Here is a 22,352-nt window from a genome sequence, read left to right as displayed (position 1 = left end):
CCAATAGAGAGAGATCATTCTGTCTCATCATATTCAGTCGTAGTTCCTCTCCAGCGACTAGAGCTATGTTTCAACACAGGTAATAACCTGCATTACACTGAGCCATGGGAAATGAGTAAAACATCAGTCAGGACACTAAGGAATGCAGTAATGGAGTGTCTGGAGTTGTATATGCTACTGCATATGTAAACAGAATTCTGCTACTGTTGGAGAATGACAAAATGAATAGGCAGCAATAGAGCAACTCCCCAGATAGCCAAGGTGTATAATGTTCAAATCACTCCACTGTCAGTAGCAGAGCTGTGTGTGTGTGTGTGTGTGTGTGTGTGTGTGTGTGTGTGTGTGTGTGTGTGTGTGTGTGTGTGTGTGTGTGTGTGTGTGTGTGTGTGTGTGTGTGTGTGTGTGTGTGTGTGTGTGTGTGTGTGTGTGTGTGTGTGCGTGTGTGTGTGTGTGTGTGTGTGTGTGTGTGTGTGTACGTGTGTGTCACACCATCTCACACTGTTACCCTCCTTCTCTGCCCTTTCTTGGACTACAGCAACTGAACTGGTATTTGGGTCACCAGCCGCTGGCATAAACAAATACCTTGCTCTGATTGGCCCATAACGCCTACATATGGTCTTTCTGATTGGACGCCAACTGTAAGTCTCTCCTCAGCTTCTTCACTAATATAGGATCAAGGTTGTGGTTGTGTGTATGTGTGCTTGTCTTTCTGTCTTTGTGTGTCTGTGTGCCTGTATGTGTGTGTTTATGCGTGTTTGTGCCTGTGTGTGTGAAAGGGAAAGATTGAAACATACTTTTTCTGCCAGACCCTGGGATCCAAGGATTTCCTGAGAGAGAGAGAGAGAGAGAGAGAGGAAAAGAGAGAGGGAGAGGGACATAAACTTGAACTCTGCCATTTTAGAATGCTATGGACCTTTCATGACTTGAACCATTAGAAGACAGGTACAACATTGAACCATTAGAAGACAGGTACAACATTGGACCATTAGAAGACAGGTACAACATTGAACCATTAGAAGACAGGTACAACATTGAACTATTAGAAGACAGGTACAACATTGTTGGACCAACCATGAACCTGCTTCCAGTAACAGCTTTTCTTTTCTTTTGAAGACGCAATGGTAATTATGTTGTGACGTGATGCTCTTTGGAAGCCAACATTTAAACAGAATCGAATTAGAATTCTATGGCATATTTTGCAGGTAAATGCACACTACTGAAGCTAGCTGCATCAGCAGCAAAACAGAGAGTGGATGAAGAATGACATCTAACCTGACATACTGGCGTAGATCAGTTGTAATACTGCAGATAGATTGTTGCTTCCATCAGTGTAATTGTCTGCATCATTTCCAATCCCCCATATATCATTTTTTATATATATTTTTCTTTATTATTTTCCCTTAACCCTACCACCCCTCCCCTAATTGGAGTAAACTAATGGGGACCTAGTCAGCCTCGTCAGTTGTACAACTGAATGCACTCAACTGAAATGTGTCTTCCACATTTAACCCAACTCCTCTGAATCAGAGAGGTGCGGGGGCTGCCTTAATCGATAAACACATCTTTGGCGCCCGAGGAACAGTGGATTGCTCAGGGGCAGAACGACAGATTTTTACCTTGTCAGCTTTCGGTTACTGGCCAAACGCTCTAACCAGTAAGCTACGACTAGTTTAAAAGACAATAACACTTCTACTTCCAGATTATACATACTATCTACATTTTATGGACACATCCAGATGTTTTTACCCAGAGTGAATTTTAAGGAGAAAAATAATGAAAGGAGAAGAAGAGAGGGATGAGGAGAGGTGAAGTTGATCACTAATAAAACCCTGATGCCCAGACAGAGAAAGAGGGAGAGGGAGACTTCCTTATATTGTCCATCGTCGATCATCAGCTGTTATTTCATCTGTTAGCGCTACCACTGCCAGACACAGACCTGCATCTCATTACAAACTCAGACAGCAGTTCAATTCTCTGGGATTGATTACTCCTGTCTGTAGTCTGCCAGAGCTTTGAGTTATTATCAACAGCTCTCCAAAAGACAAACAGCATGCCTAATGAATGGATGAATGGAAAATGATGACATTAATATAAATCATGAAATGAGACAGGATGATTTGGCTTCACAACATAATGAAATAGTATTATCTATCTGGCAATCTAGCACTGTTGCAAGAGTTGAAAAAAATCATATTTCTCAATAGTGTTTGTGGAGGTCATCATGCTACTGTTGATTCCATCAATCCCTCGATTGGTTAGATCACTGATTATTAGGGGAGGACCAATGAATAACAGGAGAACCAACAGAATGTTTTGGTAGAAGCCTTCCCCTACCAGTCAGTACTTGGTGTCGTTGGTCTGCCTGCTGGGATATCTGAGTGTGTATTACCTGGTTAAAGGCAAGGACCGGCTGCTCTAGGTCATTCTCGGCAGCGCGGCGACTCTTGGGGGCGTCAGGGGGGCACTGAGAAAGAGAGAGTGAGAGAGAGCGCGGCCATGGGTTAAAGGTGAAAAGCTAGCCTACAGGTAGCAAACATCAATTGGGGATTGTGTATCGTGAACTGCCTGGAAACATCTGAACTGAAAAGTTAAACTGAAGACAAAGTAATGTAACACTGTTTTCATATTTTGAGGGGTTTTCCATGGCAACAAAGGAGATCAACAACAGGAACTTTATGACCCTCGGACACTCCATGTCGAGCCATAAAATACACCACTCTCTTTGTCAGCCTTCTTTTCAGAACTCTGTTGGCGGTGTGTGTGTGTGTGTGTGTGTGTGTGTGTGTGCGTGCGTGCGTGCGTGCGTGCGTGCGTGCGTGCGTGCGTGCGCGTGTGTGTGTGTGTGTGTGTGTGTGTGTGTGTGTGTGCGCACGTGTGTGTGTGTGTGTGTGTGTGTGTGTGTGTGTGTGTGTGTGTGTGTGTGTGTGTGTGTGTGTGTGTGTGTGTGTGTGTGTGTGTGTGTGTGTGTGTGTGTGTGTGTGTGTGTGTGTGTGCAGCTCCTGTTCAAGTTGTAAACACTGCTTGCGAGGAGCCCTGTAGCAGACAGCTCAGAGAGAAGGAGAAGAGGGAGGGTGGTCTGTCTCTTCCTCTCCTCCTCCTCCATACATCACTTCATCAATTCAAGAGGGGTCTGAAAGTCTCCTCGGCTGTTCTGAAGGTGTTCTCTCTCTGTTTGCCGGTCTTTCATACATAGGCCTATATACAGCACACACACACTCACCAACACACACAAACAAATAAACATGCAAATATAAGCGTGAGGTACACGTCCACATGTGACTCATTTCAGGAAACTAGGCGTATGTCGCGCGTCACTACTTAAATGTAAACATTTTTTATCAAAATGCGTTTTTTTGGCAAGTGAACTTTCATGTGCCTGAATAAGAAACGTGTTTGCCATCTGTAAATACAAATACAAGCCTAGTTGGTTTAGCCGCCGATAAACACAGGAATCTTCCCACTAGCCATGATTGGTTGAGATAATGAGTGGGCTGGACATGCCGAGAGATGACTTTAGATCGTCTGTCTATAACATGAGCTGGTCAGTTTGTGTAGGTCATCCTTTCTAACACTGCTTTTTTGAACGATATCATGTAGTAACTGCAAAAAGCAAAAGTTTTGTTCCCTGGAGGAATTAGAGTATGATAGCGAGGGAGATGAACAAAATTATGCCGTTTGATTGCAAATGTGCAGACGAAGTCGACAAAGGAACACACAGACGGCTGTTGTATAAAACATCTGTCTCCGACCATGTTAGTTTGTTGGTGATGTGGACACCAAGGAACTTGAAGCTCTCAACCTGCTCCACTGCAGCCCCGTTGATGAGAATGTGGGCGTGCCCGCTCCTCCTTTTCCTGTCGTCCATAATCATCACCTTTGTCTTGATCATGTTGAGGGAGAGGTTGTTGTCCTGGCACCACATGATCAGGTTTCTGATCTCCTCCCTATAGGTTGTCCCATCGTTGTCAGTGATCAGGGCTACCACTGTTATGTCATCGGCAAGCTTAACGATGGTGTTGGAGTCGTGCCTGGCCATGCAGTCATGAGTGAACAGGGAGTACAGGAGGGGACTGAGCACGCACCGTTGAGGGGCCCCCGTGTTGAGGATCAGCGTGGTGGATGTGTTGTTACCTACCCTCACCACCTGGGGGCGGCCCGTCAGGAAGTCTAGGATCCAGTTGCAGACGGAGGTGTTTAGTCCCAGGGTCCTGAGCTTAGTGAGGAGCTTTGAGTGCTCTATGGTGTTGAACGCTGAGCTGTAGTCAATGAATAGCATTCTCACATAAGTGTTCCTTTTCTCCAGGGGGAAAAGGGTAGTGTGGAGTGCAATAGAGATTGCATCATCTGTGGATATGTTGGGGCGGTATGCAAATTGGAGTGGGTCTAGGGTGTCTGGGATGATGGTTTTAACGTGAGCCATGACCAGCCTTTCAAAGCATTAAATGGCTATAGATGTGAGTGCTACGGGGCAGTAGGCATTTAGACAGGTCATCTTGGCACAGGGACTATGCGTGATGGTTGGTGTTTAGAAAGGTTGTGGGAGTGTTGTGTGATGGTTTGTGTGATGGTTGTGGGAGTGTTGTGTAATGGTTGCGGGAGTGTTATGTAATGGTTGTGGGAGTGTTGTTTGATGGTTGTGGGAGTGTTGTTTGATGGTTGGTGTTCTCACCCTAGCACCAGGTATCTCACAGCAGGACTCCTGAATGGCCAGGGAGGCGTCACAATACACCATCACCTGCTGAATGTCCATCTAAGAGACAAGAGAGACGCAGAAGACAAGGGGCAGGGAGAAAAAGTAAGAGAGCGAGAGAAAGAGAGAGAAAGAGCAAGAGAGAAAGAGAGAGAAAGAGGGGGAGAGAAATATTGTTTGAGACAGCTCACTTACAACCCCCCTTCTACAGCCATGACCATCACCCTCAAATATCCCTCGTCCCGCCCTTTACACATCTTCCCTCCTCCCACCTCTCCCTCCATCTCTCCCCTCCTCCCCCCGCTCCACCATTCCCTCCATCTCTCCCCTCCTCCCCCCCTCCACCATTCCCTCCATCTCTCCCCTCCTCCCACCCTCTACACCTCTCCCTCCATCTCTCCCCTCCTCCCACCCTCTACACCTCTCCCTCCATCTCTCCCCTCCTCCCACCCTCTACTCCTCTCCCCCATCTCTCCCCTCCTCCCCCATCTCTCCCCTCCTCCCGCTCCACTATTCCCTCCATATCTCCCTTCCTCCCCCGCTCCACCATTTCTCCCCTACTCCCACCCTCTCCACCTCTACCTCCATATCTCCCCTCCTCCCACCATCTCTCCCCCTCCTCCCCCCGCTCCACCTCTCCCTCCATATATGCCCTCCTCCCACATCTCTACACCTCTCACCCCATCTCTCCCCTCCTCCCCCCGCTCCACTATTCCCTCCATATCGCGCTTCCTCCCACCCTCTCCACCTCTACATCTCCCCTCCTCCCACCATCTCGACCTCTCCCCCCATCCCCCTCCCCCTCCTCCCCGCTCCACCTCTTCCTCCATATATGCCCTCCTCCCACATCTGCCCTCATCCCACCCCCTCCATCCATCTCTCCCCTCCTCCCACCATCTCTACCTCTCCCTCCATTTCTCCCCTCCTCCCACCCTCTACACCTCTCCATCCAGCTCTCCCCTCCTCCCACCCTCTCCCTCCATCCCTCTACTCCCTACATACACGTTAACCCAACCCAATCTTCCAACTTCCCACCACAATAACCCCCCCCATCCTCTCCTTTCCTGACCCTCCACCTCCATACCTCCACAGCGGCAGCATCTGTTGCTCTGATGCCCAGTAGGGTGTGTCCCTTGGTCGATAGCTCGCCACGGGGCTCCAGGGGCTTGGTCTGGATGGAGCTGCAGTCTACATGTAGAGAGGCTGCCCTCTGCTGGACGCTGAGGGCCAGTTTGTGCCAACCACTGTCCAGGATAGACTCCACGCCCTCCCCCCTGAACACACACCCAACTGGCTCACCCAGGGGGTCGGCCCCCCGTGCACGCAGGGACAGGGTGGCATCAGGGCCATTCAGGTCAAGGGAGAACTGGGGGAGTGGGGGAGGATGGTTGGGAGAAGAAAGGAGGAGAGAGGGAGAGGAGACAGGAAAAAACAGTTGGGTCATTATGCATTTCTGATTGGGAAAGAACACCTCTCACCTCCTCCCTCGTTCCTCTTCCCTTGTTCCTACCACTATAGTGTCTACAGAGCTGAAGGAATATTGTAGGTATTGCTGAAGCCAATGGTTCATTGAATAGGTCTATCCATTCCCAAGCAATAATCCACCATGAGAAGGAGCTACAGACAGAAGTTCAGTACAGTACTATGCTTTGGGTCTCAAAGTGGGCTACATAGAACACTGCAAAGTTAACAAAAACATGGACAGAGGCAACTAATTATTGCCCATGAAAACACACAATCAATCATGTATAACGAGTTGGTTTGCCCTCAATTCATCCTATACATGCTGAATAGCATTTAAATTTGTTTGCAGATTGATTATAGATGTGAGAGACACTCTTCATCATAGAAGTAAGATGAATAATAATGAGAATAATAACGAGAATAATAATGAGAATGATAATGAGAGAACAGAAACAGAGAGGAGAAGACAAAGGGAGGATAGAGTGGAGAGATGGAGGACAGGACCTAGGAGGGGTGGAAAGAGAGAGAGTGGAGAGATGGAGGACAGGACCTAGGAGGGGTGGAAAGAGAGAGAGAGGAGAGATGGAGGACAGGACCTAGGAGGGGTGGGAAGAGAGAGAGAGGAGAGATGGAGGACAGGACCTAGGAGGGGTGGGAAGAGAGAGAGAGGAGAGATGGAGGACAGGACCTAGGAGGGGTGGGAAGAGAGAGAGAGGAGAGATGGAGGACAGGACCTGGGAGGGGTGGGAAGAGAGAGAGAGAGGAGAGATGGAGGACAGGACCTGGGAGGGGTGGGAAGAGAGAGAGAGGAGAGATGGAGGACAGGACCTAGGAGGGGTGGGAAGAGAGAGAGAGGAGAGATGGAGGACAGGACCTGGGAGAGGTGGGAAGAGAGAGAGAGGAGAGATGGAGGACAGGACCTAGGAGGGGTGGGAAGAGAGAGAGAGGAGAGATGGAGGACAGGACCTAGGAGGGGTGGGAAGAGAGAGGAGAGATGGAGGACAGGACCTGGGAGGGGTGGGAAGAGAGAGAGAGAGAGGAGAGATGGAGGACAGGACCTGGGAGGGGTGGGAAGAGAGAGAGAGGAGAGATGGAGGACAGGACCTAGGAGGGGTGGGAAGAGAGAGAGAGGAGAGATGGAGGACAGGACCTGGGAGGGGTGGGAAGAGAGAGAGAGAGGAGAGATGGAGGACAGGACCTAGGAGGGGTGGAAATAGAGAGAGAGGAGAGATGGAGGACAGGACCTGGGAGGGGTGGGAAGAGAGAGAGAGGAGAGATGGAGGACAGGACCTAGGAGGGGTGGAAATAGAGAGAGAGGAGAGATGGAAGACAGGAGACAGGGTGGTGGAAATAGAGAGAGAGGAGAGATGGAAGACAGGAGACAGGGGGTGGAGGACAGGAGACTGGATGGGTGGAAATAGAGAGAGAGGAGAGATGGAGGACAGGAGGCAGGAGGGGTGGAAAGAGAGAGAGAGGAGAGATGGAAGACAGGAGACAGGGGGTGGGAACAGATGGAGGACAGGATACAGGGGGTGCAGAGAGAGAGTGGAGAAATGAAGGACAGGAGACAGGGGGTGGAAAGAGAGAGAGAGAGAGGAGAGATGGAGACAGGATGGGTGGAAATAGAGAGAGAGGAGAGATGGAGGACAGGAGACAGGAGGGGTGGAAAGAGAGAGAGAGAGGAGAGATGGAGGACAGGAGACAGGATGGGTGGAAATAGAGAGAGAGGAGAGATGGAGGACAGGAGACAGGAGGGGTGGAAAGAGAGAGAGAGGAGAGATGGAGGACAGGACCTAGGAGGGGTGGAAGAGAGAGAGAGGAGAGATGGAGGACAGGACCTAGGAGGGGTGGGAAGAGAGAGAGAGGAGAGATGGAGGACAGGACCTGGGAGGGGTGGGAAGAGAGAGAGAGGAGAGATGGAGGACAGGACCTAGGAGGGGTGGGAAGAGAGAGAGAGGAGAGATGGAGGACAGGACCTGGGAGAGGTGGGAAGAGAGAGAGAGGAGAGATGGAGGACAGGACCTAGGAGGGGTGGGAAGAGAGAGAGAGGAGAGATGGAGGACAGGACCTAGGAGGGGTGGGAAGAGAGAGGAGAGATGGAGGACAGGACCTGGGAGGGGTGGGAAGAGAGAGAGAGAGAGGAGAGATGGAGGACAGGACCTGGGAGGGGTGGGAAGAGAGAGAGAGGAGAGATGGAGGACAGGACCTAGGAGGGTGGGAAAGAGAGAGAGGAGAGATGGAGGACAGGACCTGGGAGGGGTGGGAAGAGAGAGAGAGAGGAGAGATGGAGGACAGGACCTAGGAGGGGTGGAAATAGAGAGAGAGGAGAGATGGAGGACAGGACCTGGGAGGGGTGGGAAGAGAGAGAGAGGAGAGATGGAGGACAGGACCTAGGAGGGGTGGAAATAGAGAGAGAGGAGAGATGGAAGACAGGAGACAGGGTGGTGGAAATAGAGAGAGAGGAGAGATGGAAGACAGGAGACAGGGGGTGGAGGACAGGAGACTGGATGGGTGGAAATAGAGAGAGAGGAGAGATGGAGGACAGGAGGCAGGAGGGGTGGAAAAGAGAGAGAGGAGAGATGGAAGACAGGAGACAGGGGGTGGGAACAGATGGAGGACAGGATACAGGGGGTGCAAAGAGAGAGAGTGGAGAAATGAAGGACAGGAGACAGGGGGTGGAAAGAGAGAGAGAGAGAGAGGAGAGATGGAGACAGGATGGGTGGAAATAGAGAGAGAGGAGAGATGGAGGACAGGAGACAGGAGGGGTGGAAAGAGAGAGAGAGAGGAGAGATGGAGGACAGGAGACAGGATGGGTGGAAATAGAGAGAGAGGAGAGATGGAGGACAGGAGACAGGAGGGGTGGAAAGAGAGAGAGAGGAGAGATGGAGGACAGGACCTAGGAGGGGTGGAAAGAGAGAGAGAGGAGAGATGGAGGACAGGACCTAGGAGGGGTGGGAAGAGAGAGAGAGGAGAGATGGAGGACAGGATACAGGGGGTGGGAAGAGAGAGAGTGGAGAAATGAAGGACAGGAGACAGGGGGTGGAAGGGGGTGGAAAGAGAGAGAGAGGAGAGATGGAGGACAGGAGACAGGAGGGGTGGAAAGAGAGAGAGAGGAGAGATGGAGGACAGGACCTAGGAGGGGTGGAAAGAGAGAGAGAGGAGAGATGGAAGACAGGAGACAGGGGGTGGGAAGAGAGAGAGAGGAGAGATGGAGGACAGGAGACAGGGGGTGGGAAGAGAGAGAGAGGAGAGATGGAGGACAGGATACAGGGGGTGGGAAGAGAGAGAGTGGAGAAATGAAGGACAGGAGACAGGGGGTGGAAAGAGAGAGAGAGGAGAGATGGAGGACAGGAGACAGGGGTGTGGGAAGAGAGAGAGAGGAGAGATGGAGGACAGGAGACAGGGGGTGGGAAGAGAGAGAGAGGAGAGATGGAGGACAGGATACAGGGGGGTGGGAAGAGAGAGAGTGGAGAAATGAAGGACAGGAGACAGGGGGGGTGGGAAGAGAGAGAGATAGTAGAGATGAAAGACATGATATAGGAGTGGAAAGAGAGGAGTGAGATGGAGGACAGGCGATATGAGGGGGTAGAAAGAGATAGAGAGAAGTGAAGGAAGGAAGGAGCAGAAAATAGATGGGGTATGCAGGGAGGAATAGAGGAGGAGCCAGAAGCTATGGATTACAGGCAACATTCGCACTGAGCTAAAGGGTAGAGCTGCCGCTTTCAAGGTGAGGGACTCTAACACGGAAGCTTACAAGAATCCCGCTATGCCCTGTGACTAACCATCAAACAGGAAAAGTGTCAATACAGGGCTAAGATTGAATCATACTACACCGGCTCCAACGCTTGTCGGATGTGGCAGGGCTTGCAAACTATTACAGACTACAAAGGGAAGCATAGCCGCGAGCTGCCCAGTGACACGAGCCTACCAGATGAGCGAAATCACGTCTATGCTCGCTTCGAGGCAAGCAACACTGAGGCATGCATGAGAGCATCAGCTGTTTCGGACGACTGTGTGATCACGCTCTCCATAGCCAACGTGAGTAAGACCTTTAAACAGGTCAACATTCACAAGGCTGCGGGGCCAGATGGATTACCAGGACGTGTGCTCCGGGCATGTGCTGACCAGCTGGCAGGTGTCTTCACCGACATTTTCAACATGTCCCTGATTGAGTCTGTAATACCAACATGCTTCAAGCAGACCACCATAGTCCCTGTGCCCAAGAACACAAAGGCAACCTGCCTTAATGACTACTGACCCGTTTCACTCACAACCGTAGCCATGAAGTGCTTTGAAAGGTTGGTAATGGCTCACATCAACACCATTATCCCAGAAACCTTAGACCCACTCCAATTTGCATACCGCCCAAACAGATCCACAGATGATGCCATCTCTATTGCACTCCATACTGCCCTTTCCCACCTGGACAAAAGGAACACCTATGTGAGAATGCTGTTCATTGTCTACAGCTCAGCGTTCAACACCATAGAGCCCTCAAAGCTCATTACTAAGCTAAGGATCCTGGGACTAAACACCTCCGTCTGCAATTGGATCCTAGACTTCCTGACAGGCCGACCCAGGTGGTGAGGGTAGGTAGCAACACATCTGCCACGCTGATCCTCAACACTGGAGCTCCCCAGGGGTGCATGCTCAGTCCTCTCCTGTACTCCCTGATCACCCACGACTGCATGGCCAGGCACGACTCCAACAACATCATTAAGTTGGCTGACGACACAACAGTGGTAGGCCTGATTACCAACAACGACGAGACAGCCTATAGGGAGGAGGTCAGAGACCTGGCTGGGTGGTTCCAGAATAACAACCCATCCCTCAATGTAACCAAGACTAAGGAGATGATGATGATTGTGGACTACAGGAAAAGGAGCACCGAGCACGTCCCTATTCTCATCGACGGGGCTGTAGTGGAGCAGGTTGAAAGATTCAAATTCCTTGGTGTCCACATCAACAACAAACTAGATTGGTCCAAACACACCAAGACAGTCGTGAAAATGGCACGACAAAGCCTATCCCCCCCCCAGGAAACTAAAAATGAAAAGAGGAGTGTATACCTGTGGGTATCCCTGTTCATCAGAGATCTGGAAGAGGTAGATGTTGTCCCTCAGTGTTTTTTTCTTGAGGAGTAAAGTGAAGACCAGCGTGAACTCATCAGGAAGACCATGGGGGAACACCTGACTGAGAAAACACACTGTTAGACACACAAACGGATATACAAAAATATGCACACTAATAGACATCACAAATAGACATACACACAACACACATATACTGTACATACAGGCACACACACACACACACACACACACACACACACACACACACACACACACACACACACACACACACACACACACACACACACACACACACACACACACACACACACACACACACACACACACACACATTCATCAAGTGTGTGTATGTTTGCGATGAGACAGAGAGACAGGCAGGGAGATATACAGAACATGAGTGTGTGCGTGTGTGTGTGTGTGTGTGTGTGTGTGTGTGTGTGTGTGTGTGTGTGTGTGTGTGTGTGTGTGTGTGTGTGTGTGTGTGTGTGTGTGTGTGTGTGTGTGTGTGTGTGTGTGTTTGTGCGGCCAGTGTTATAATGGAGAAATGGTAGATAGTAACCCCTGACAATTATTATCATAGAGGTAAAGATAGAGATAAAGGTAGAGGTAACGGTAGAGGTGGAGGAAAAGGTATAGGCAGGGGTAGAGCTAAAGGTAGAGTTAGAGGAAGAGGTAGAGGTAAATGCAGAGGTAGAGGTATAGATAAAGGCAGAGGTGAGAGAGAGGTAGAGGTAGAGATAGAGGTAGAGGCAGAGGTAGAGGTAAAGGCAGAGGTGAGAGAGAGAGAGGTAGAGGTAGAGGTAGAGGTAAAGACAGAGAAAGATGTAGAGATAGAAGTAGAAGCAGAAGTAGAGGTAGAGGTAAAGGCAGAGGTAGAGGTAAAGGCAGAGGTAGAGGCAGAGATAGAGGTAGAGGCAGAGGTGAAAGAGAGGTAGAGGCAGAGGTGAGAGAGAGGTAGAGATAAAGGCAGAGGTAGAGGCAGAGGTAGAGGCAGAGGTGAAAGAGAGGTAGAGGCAGAGGTGAGAGAGAGGTAGAGGTAGAGATAAAGGCAGAGGTAGAGGCAGAGGTAGAGGCAGAGGTAGAGGCAGAGGTAGAGGCAGAGGTAGAGGCAGAGGTGAAAGAGAGGTAGAGGCAGAGGTGAGAGAGAGGTAGAGGTAGAGATAAAGGCAGAGGTAGAGGCAGAGGTGAAAGAGAGGTAGAGGCAGAGGTGAGAGAGAGGTAGAGGTAGAGATAAATGCAGAAGTAGAAGCAGAAGTAGAGGTAGAGATAGTGGTATGTGCAGAAGTAGAAGCCGAAGTTGAGGTAGGGGTAAAGGCAGGGGTAGAGATTATAATCACAGCCGTATATATTCCCCCCCAAGCAGACACATCGATGGCCCTGAACTAACTTTATTTGACTCTTTGCAAACTGGAAACCACATATCCTGAGGCTGCATTCATTGTAGCTGGGGATTTTAACAAGGCTAATCTGAAAACAAGACTCCCTAAATTGTATCAGCATATCGATTGCGCAACCAGGGCTGGTAAAACCTTGGATCATTGTTATTCTAACTTCCGCGACACATATAAGGCCTTCCCCCACCCTCCTTTCGGAAAAGCTGACCACAACTCCATTTTGTTGCTCCCTGCTGACAGACATAAACTAAAACAAGAAGCTCCCGCGCTCAGGTCTGTTCAACGCTGGTCCGACCAATCTGATTCTACTCTTCAAGACTGCTTCGATCACGCGGACTGGGATATGTTCCGCATTGCGTCCATCAACAACATTGACAAATACGCTGATTCGTTGAGCGAGTTCATTAGGAAGTGCATTGATGATGTCGTTCCCATAGCAATGATTAAAACATTCCCAAACCAGAAACCGTGGATTGATGGCAGCATTCACGTGAAACTGAAAGCACGAACCACTGCTTTTAACCATGGAAAGGTAACCCGAAACATAACCGAATACAAACAGTGTAGCTATTCCCTCTGCAAGGCAATCAAACAAGCTAAGCATCAGTATAGAGACAAAGTAGAGTCACGGCTCAGACACAAGAGGTATGTGACAGGGTCTACAGTCAATCACGGATTACAAAGAGAAAACCAGCCCCGTCACGGACCAGGGTGTCTTGCTCCCAGGCAGACTAAATAACTTTTTTGCCCGCTTTGAGGACAATACAATGCCACTGACACGGCCCGCAACCAAAATCTGCGGACTCTCCTTCACTGAAGCCGACGTGAGGAAAACATTTAAACGTGTTAACCCTCGCAAGGCTGCAGGCCCAGACAGCATCCCCAGCCGCGCCCTCAGAGCATGCGCAGACCAGCTGGCTGGTGTGTTTACGGACATATTCAATCAATCCTTATCCCAGTCTGCTGTTCTCACATGCTTCAGGAGGGCCACCATTGTTCCTGTTCCCAAGAAAGCTAAGGTAACTGAGCTAAACGACTACCGCCCCGTAGCACTCACTTCCGTCATCATGAAGTGCTTTGAGAGACTAGTCAAGGACCATATCACCTCCACCCTACCTGACACCCTAGACCCACTCCAATTTGCTTACTGCCCAAATAGGTCCCCAGACGATGCAATCTCAACCACACTGCACACTGCCCTAACCCATCTGGACAAGAGGAATACCTATGTAAGAATGCTGTTCATTGACTACAGCTCAGCATTTAACACCATAGTATCCTCCAAACTCGTCATCAAGCTCGAGACCCTGGGTTTGAAGCCCACCCTGTGCAACTGGCATCCTTTCACTCCCTCCTCTCTACATTTTCCTCCTCTGTCTCTGCTGCTAAAGCCACTTTCTACCACTCTAAATTCCAAGCATCTGCCTCTAACCCTAGGAAGCTCTTTGCCACCTTCTCCTCCCTCCTGAATCTTCCTCCCCCTCCCCCCTCCTCCCTCTCTGCAGATGACTTCGTCAACCATTTTGAAAAGAAGGTCGACGACATCCGATCCTCGTTTGCTAAGTCAAACGACACCGCTGGTTCTGCTCACACTGCCCTACCCTGTGCTCTGACCTCTTTCTCCCCTCTCTCTCCAGATGAAATCTCGCGTCTTGTGACGGCCGGCCGCCCAACAACCTGCCCGCTTGACCCTATCCCCTCCTCTCTTCTCCAGACCATTTCCGGAGACCTTCTCCCTTACCTCACCTCGCTCATCAACTCATCCCTGACCGCTGGCTACGTCCCTTCCGTCTTCAAGAGAGCGAGAGTTGCACCCCTTCTGAAAAAACCTACACTCGATCCCTCCGATGTCAACAACTACAGACCAGTATCCCTTCTTTCTTTTCTCTCCAAAACTCTTGAATGTGCCGTCCTTGGCCAGCTCTCCCGCTATCTCTCTCTGAATGACCTTCTTGATCCAAATCAGTCAGGTTTCAAGACCAGTCATTCAACTGAGACTGCTCTTCTCTGTATCACGGAGGTGCTCCGCACTGCTAAAGCTAACTCTCTCTCCTCTGCTCTCATCCTTCTAGACCTATCGGCTGCCTTCGATACTGTGAAACATCAGATCCTCCTCTCCACCCTCTCCGAGTTGGGCATCTCCGGCGCGGCCCACGCTTGGATTGCGTCCTACCTGACAGGTCGCTCCTACCAGGTGGCGTGGCGAGAATCTGTCTCCTCACCACGCGCTCTCACCACTGGTGTCCCCCAGGGCTCTGTTCTAGGCCCTCTCCTATTCTCGCTATACACCAAGTCACTTGGCTCTGTCATAACCTCACATGGTCTCTCCTATCATTGCTATGCAGACGACACACAATTAATCTTCTTCTTTCCCCCTTCTGATGACCAGGTGGCGAATCGCATCTCTGCATGTCTGGCAGACATATCAGTGTGGATGACGGATCACCACCTCAAGCTGAACCTCGGCAAGACAGAGCTGCTCTTCCTCCCGGGGAAGGACTGCCCGTTCCATGATCTCGCCATCACGGTTGACAACTCCATTGTGTCCTCCTCCCAGAGCGCTAAGAACCTTGGCGTGATCCTGGACAACACCCTGTCATTCTCAATTAACATCAAGGCGGTGGCCCGTTCCTGTCGGTTCATGCTCTACAACATCCGCAGAGTACGACCCTGCCTCACACAGGAAGCGGCGCAGGTCCTAATCCAGGCACTTGTCATCTCCCGTCTGGATTACTGCAACTCGCTGTTGGCTGGGCTCCCTGCCTGTGTCATTAAACCCCTACAACTCATCCAGAAAGCCGCAGCCCGACTGGTGTTCAACCTTCCCAAGTTCTCTCACGTCACCCCTCTCCTCCGCTCTCTCCACTGGCTTCCAGTTGAAGCTCGCATCCGCTACAAGACCATGGTGCTTGCCTACGGAGCTGTGAGGGGAACGGCACCTCAGTACCTCCAGGCTCTGATCAGGCCCTACACCCAAACAAGGGCACTGCGTTCATCCACCTCTGGCCTGCTCGCCTCCCTACCACTGAGGAAGTACAGTTCCCGCTCAGCCCAGTCAAAACTGTTCGCTGCTCTGGCCCCCCAATGGTGGAACAAACTCCCTCACGACGCCAGGACAGCGGAGTCAATCACCACCTTCCGGAGACACCTGAAACCCCACCTCTTTAAGGAATACCTAGGATAGGATAAGTAATCCTTCTCACCCCCCACCCCTTTAAGATTTAGATGCACTATTGTAAAGTGACTGTTCCACTGGATGCCATAAGGTGAATGCACCAATTTGTAAGTCGCTCTGGATAAGGGCGTCTGCTAAATAACTTAAATGTAAATGTAATGTAAATGTTACTGGACTTCCTGACGGGCCGCCCCCAGGTGGTGAGGGTAGGTAACAACATCTCCACCCCGCTGATCCTCAACACTGGGGCCCCACAAGGGTGCGTTCTGAGCCCTCTCCTGTACTCCCTTTTCACCCACGACTGCGTGGCCATGCACACCTCCAACTCAATCATCAAGTTTACAGACGACACTACAGTGGTGGGCTTGATTACCAACAACGACGAGATGGCCTACAGGGAGGAGGTGAGGGCCCTTGGAGTGTGGTGTCAGGAAAATAACTTCACACTCAACGTCAACAAAACAAAGGAGATGATTGTGGACTTCAGGAAACAGCAGAGGGAATCCCCCCCCTATCCACATCGATGGGACAGTAGTGGAGAGGGTAGTAAGTTTTAAGTTCCTCGGCGTACACATCACGGACAAGCTGAATTGGTCCACCCACACAGACAGCGTTGTGAAGAAGGTGCAGCAGCGCCTCTTCAACCTCAGGAGGCTGAATAAATTTGGCTTGACACCAAAAGCACTCACAAACTTCTACAGATGCACAATCGAGAGCATCCTGTCGGGCTGTATCACCGCCTGGTACGGCAACTGCTCCGCCCACAACCGTAAGGCTCTCTAGAGGGTAGTGAGGTCTGCACAACACATCACCGGGGGCAAACTACCTGCCCTCCAGGACACCTACACCACCCGATGTCACAGGAAGGCCAAAAAGATCATCAAGGACAACAACCACCCGAGCCACTGCCTGTTCACCCCGCTATCAATAAGAAGGCGAGGTCAGTACAGGTACATCAAAGCAGGGACTGAGAGACTGAAAAACAGCTTCTATCTCAAGGCCATCAGACTGTTAAACAGCCACCACTAACATTGAGTGGCTGCTGCCAACACACTGACTCAACTCCAGCCACTTTAATAATGGAAATTGATGGACATTGATGTAAAATATATCACTAGCCAATTTAAACAATGCTTCATAATATAATGTTTACATACACTACATTACTCATCTCATATGTATATGTATATACTGTACTCTATATCATCTACTGCATCTTTATGTAATACATGTAATAATAATAATAATAATAATAATAATAAATAATAATGTATCACTAGCCACTTTAAACTATGCCACTTTGTTTACATACCCTACATTACTCATCTCATATGTATATACTGCACTCGATACCATCTACGGCATCTTGCCTATGCCCTTCTGTACCATCCCTCATTCACATATATTAATGTACATATTCTTTATCCTTTTACACTTGTGTGTATAATGTAGTAGTTTTGGATTTGTTAGGTTTGATTACTCTGTCATGCAGGTGAAAGAGGACCCAAACGCGACTTAACAGAAACAGAGTTTATTAAAGTCCAAAACGGAATAACAGAAATCCTCTAGATTTGTAGAGGGGAAAACAACTGGAGAAGCGGCCACAGACTGCAGGTCGCAATAGAGGGTAGGCGCAGGCCGTAGTCGACTGAGACACCTGCTCACACGCAGCATCTAATGAAGGCACAAAACACGACAGGACAGGGTGATACACAATCACGGCAAAAACACGACAGGACAGGGCGAAACGCAATCACAGCATGGTGAATACAATACAAGGAACCGACGGAACAGGAACGGATCACAAAGGAATAAATAGGGACTCTAATCAGGGAAAGGATCGGGAACAGGTGTGGGAAGACTAAATGATGATTAGGGGAATAGGAACAGCTGGGAGCAGGAACGGAAAACGACAGAGAGAAGAGAGAGCGAGAGAGTGAGAGAGGGAGGGGGAGAGAGAGGGATAGAACCAAACAAGACCAGCAGAGGGAAACGAATAGCATGGGGAGCACAGGGACAAGACATGACAATAAATGACAAACATGACAGTACCCCCCACTCACCGAGCGCCTCCTGGCGCACTCGAGGAGGAATCCTGGCGGCAACGGAGGAAATCATCGATGAGCGTAAACGGTCCAGCACGTCCCGAGACGGAACCCAACTCCTCTCCTCAGGACCGTAACCCTCCCAATCCACTAGGTAGAAGTGACCCCGTCCCCGAGAACGCATGTCCATAATCTTATGTACCTTGTAAATAGGTGCGCTCTCGACAAGGACGGGAGGGGGGAGGAAGACGAACGGGGGTGCGAAGAAAGGGCTTAACACAGGAGACATGGAAGACAGGATGGACGGACGAAGATGTCGCGGAAGAACTAGTCGCACAGCGACAGGATTGACGACCTGGGAGACACGGAACGGACCAATGAAGGCGGAGTCAACTTACGAGAAGCTGTCGTAAGAGGAAGGTTGCGAGTGGAAAGCCACACTCTCTGGCCGCAACAATACCTTGGACTCTTAATCCTGCGTTTATTGGCGGCTCTCACCGTCTGTGCCCTGTAACGGCAAAGTGCAGACCTCACCCTCCTCCAGGTGCGCTCACAACGTTGGACAAACGTTGAGCGGAGGGAACGCTGGACTCGGCAAGCTGGGATGAGAACAGAGGAGGCTGGTAACCCAGACTACTCTGAAACGGAGATAACCCGGTAGCAGACGAAGGAAGCGATTGGTGAGCGTATTCTGCCCAGGGGAGCTGTTCTGCCCAAGACGCAGGGTTTCTGAAAGAAAGGCTGGGTAGTATGCGACCAATCGTCTGATTGGCCCTCTCTGCTTGACCGTTAGACTGGGGATGAAACCCGGAAGAGAGACTGACGGACGCACCAATCAAACGACAGAACTCCCTCCAAAACTGTGACGTGAATTGCGGGCCTCTGTCTGAAACGGCGTCTAACGGGAGGCCATGAATTCTGAATACATTCTCAATAATGATTTGTGCCGTCTCCTTAGCGGAAGGAAGTTTAGCGAGGGGAATGAAATGTGCCGCCTTAGAGAACCTATCGACAACCGTCAGAATCACAGTCTTCCCCGCAGACAAAGGCAGACCGGTAATGAAGTCTAAGGCAATGTGAGACCATGGTCGAGAAGGAATGGGGAGCGGTCTGAGACGACCGGCAGGAGGAGAGTTACCCGACTTAGTCTGCGCGCAGTCCAACAAGCAGCCACGAAACGGCGCGTGTCACGCTCCTGAGTCGGCCACCAAAAGCGCTGGCGAATAGACGCAAGAGTGCCTCGAACACCGGGATGACCAGCTAACTTGGCAGAGTGAGCCCACTGAAGAACAGCCAGACGAGTGGAAACAGGAACGTAAAAAAGGAGGTTACTAGGACAAGCGCGGCGACGCAGTGTGCGTGAGTGCTTCCTTAACCTGTCTTTCAATTCCCCAGACTGTTAACCCGACAACACGCCCATAAGGAAGAATCCCCTCGGGATCAGTAGAAGCCACAGAAGAACTAAACAGACGGGATAAGGCATCAGGCTTGGTGTTCTTGCTACCCGGACGGTAAGAAATCACAAACTCGAAACTAGCGAAAAACAACGCCCAACGAGCTTGACGGGCATTAAGTCGTTTGGCAGAACGGATGTACTCAAGGTTCTTATGGTCTGTCCAAACGACAAAAGGAACGGTCGCCCCCTCCAACCACTGTCGCCATTCGCCTAGGGCTACAGCGGATGGCGAGCAGTTCACGGTTACCCACATCATAGTTGCGCTCAGATGGCGACAGGCGATGAGAAAAATAAGCGCAAGGATGAACCTTATCGTCAGACTGGAAGCGCTGGGATAGGATGGCTCCCACGCCTACCTCTGAAGCGTCAACCTCGACAATGAATTGTCTAGTGGGACGTCAGGAGTAACGAGGATAGGAGCGGACGTAAAACGTTCTTTTAGAAGATCAAAAGCTCCCTGGGCGGAACCGGACCATAAAACACGTCTTAACAGAAGTAAGAGCTGTGGGCAGCAACTTGACCGAGAGAGGGGCATTACGAATGAAACGCCGATAGAAATTAGCGAAACCTAAAAAGCGCTGCAACTCGACACGTGACCTTGGAACGGGCCAATCACTGACAGCTTGGACCTTAGCGGAATCCATCTGAATGCCTTCAGCGGAAATAACGGAACCGAGAAAAGTAACGGAGGAGACATGAAAAGAGCACTTCTCAGCCTTTACGTAGAGACAATTCTCTAAAAGGCGCTGTAGAACACGTCGAACGTGCTGAACATGAATCTCGAGTGACGGAGAAAAAATCAGGATATCGTCAAGATAGACAAAAACAAAAATGTTCAGCATGTCTCTCAGAACATCATTAACTAATGCCTGAAAAACAGCTGGCGCATTGGCGGACCGAACGGCAGAACCCGGTACTCAAAATGCCCTAACGGAGTGTTAAACGCCGTTTTCCACTCGTCCCCCTCTCTGATGCGCACGAGATGGTAAGCGTTACGAAGGTCCAACTTAGTAAAGCACCTGGCTCCCTGCAGAATCTCGAAGGCTGATGACATAAGGGGAAGCGGATAACGATTCTTAACCGTTATGTCATTCAGCCCTCGATTCACGCAGGGCGCAGAGTACCGTCCTTCTTTTTAACAAAAAAGAACCCCGCCCCGGCCGGAGAAGAAGAAGGCACTATGGTACCGGCGTCAAGAGACACAGACAAATAATCCTCGAGAGCCTTACGTTCGGGAGCCGACAGAGAGTATAGTCTACCTCGAGGAGGAGTGGTCCCCGGAAGGAGATCAATACTACAATCATACGACCGGTGAGGAGGAAGGGAGTTGGCTCGGGACCGACTGAAGACCGTGCGCAGATCATGATATTCCTCCGGCACTCCTGTCAAATCGCCAGGTTCCTCCTGAGAAGTAGGAACAGAAGAAACGGGAGGGATGGCAGACATTAAACACTTCACATGACAAGAAACGTTCCAGGATAGGATAGAATTACTAGACCAATTAATAGAAGGATTATGACATACTAGCCAGGGATGACCCAAAACAACAGGTGTAAACGGTGAACGGAAAATCAAAAAGAAATAGTCTCACTGTGGTTACCAGATACTGTGAGAGTTAAAGGTAGTGTCTCAAATTTGATACTGGGAAGATGACTACCATCTAAGGCAAACATGGGCGTAGGCCTGTCTAACGGTCTGAAAGGAATGTTATGTTTCGAACCCATGCTTCGTCCATGAAACAACCCTCAGCCCCAGAGTCAATCAAAGCACTGCATGTAGCACCCGAACCGGTCCAGCGTAGATGGACCGACAAAGTAGTACAAGATCTAGATGAAGGGACCTGAGTATTAGCGCTCACCAGTAGCCCTCCGCTTACTGATGGACTCTGGCCTCTTACTGGACATGAATTAACAAAATGTCCAGCAACTGGGTCAATAGAGGCACAGGCGGTTGGTGATCCTCCGTTCCCTCTCCTTATTCGAGATGCGAATCCCTCCCAGCTGCATGGGCTCAGTCTCAAAGCCAGAGGAGGGAGATGGTTGCGATGCGGAGCAGGGAAACACCGTTGATGCGAGCTCTCTTCCACGAGCCCGGTGACGAAGATCTACCCGTCGTTCTATGCGGATGGCGAGAGCAATCAAAGAATCCACATCTGATGGAACCTCCCGGGAGAGAATCTCATCCTAACCACTGCGTGGAGTCCCTCCAGAAAACGAGCGAGCAGCGCCGGCTCGTTCCACTCACTAGAGGCAGCAAGAGTGCGAAACTCAATGGAATAATCCGTTATGGACCGTTCACCTTGGCATAAGGAAGCCAGGGCCCTAGAAGCCTCCCCACCAAAAACTGAACGGTCAAAAACCCGAATCATCTCCTCTTTAAAGTTCTGGAATCTGTTAGAGCAATCAGCCCTTGCCTCCCAGATAGCTGTGCCCCATTCTCGAGCCCGGCCAGTAAGGAGTGAAATGACGTAAGCAACCCGAGCTCTCTCTCTAGAGTATGTGTGGGGTTGGAGAGAGAACACAATCTCACACTGCGTGAGAAAGGAGCGGCACTCAGTGGGCTGCCCGGAGTAGCAAGGTGGGTTATTAACCCTGGGTTCTGGAGGCTCGGCAGGCCAGGAGTAACAGGTGGCACGAGACGTAGACTCTGGAACTGTCCAGAGAGGTCGGAAACCTGAGCGGCCAGGTTCTCCACGGCATGGCGAGCAGCAGACAATTCCTGCTCGTGTCTGCCGAGCATGGCTCCTTGGATCTCGACGGCAGTGTAACGAGCGTCTGAAGTCGCTGGGTCCATTCCTTGGTCGGTTCCTTCTGTCATGCAGGTGAAAGAGGACCCAAACGCGACTTAACAGAAACAGAGTTTATTAAAGTCCAAAACGGAATAACAGAAATCCTCTAGATTTGTAGAGGGAAAACAACTGGAGAAGCGGCCACAGACTGCAGGTCGCCGGGTAGGCGCAGGCCGTAGTCGACTGAGACACCTGCTCACACGCAGCATCTAATGAAGGCACAAAACACGACAGGACAGGGTGATAC

The 22,352-nt window shown here is 50.4% G+C and overlaps 1 protein-coding gene across 3 annotated transcripts in view; it reads right to left on the bottom strand.

Annotated features, from left to right (window-relative positions):
• Nucleotides 1-22,352, bottom strand: part of LOC124043195 (collagen alpha-1(XVI) chain-like) — a 171,340-nt gene that overhangs the window by 120,363 nt on the left and 28,625 nt on the right. For all 3 annotated transcript variants that reach the window (XM_046361490.1, XM_046361493.1, XM_046361491.1), the window contains exons 5-9: nucleotides 11,224-11,347; nucleotides 5,775-6,056; nucleotides 4,670-4,750; nucleotides 2,390-2,464; nucleotides 795-827 (exon numbers count right to left, since the gene is read on the bottom strand). In XM_046361490.1, coding sequence (XP_046217446.1) covers nucleotides 795-827; nucleotides 2,390-2,464; nucleotides 4,670-4,750; nucleotides 5,775-6,056; nucleotides 11,224-11,347 — 595 coding nt within the window. The remainder of the gene's footprint in view (nucleotides 1-794; nucleotides 828-2,389; nucleotides 2,465-4,669; nucleotides 4,751-5,774; nucleotides 6,057-11,223; nucleotides 11,348-22,352) is intronic.

This window comes from Oncorhynchus gorbuscha, linkage group LG09 (genome assembly GCF_021184085.1).
Source record: "Oncorhynchus gorbuscha isolate QuinsamMale2020 ecotype Even-year linkage group LG09, OgorEven_v1.0, whole genome shotgun sequence".
Classification (NCBI taxonomy): Eukaryota; Metazoa; Chordata; class Actinopteri; order Salmoniformes; family Salmonidae; genus Oncorhynchus; species Oncorhynchus gorbuscha.
This window is presented reverse-complemented; position numbering and strand designations above follow the sequence as displayed.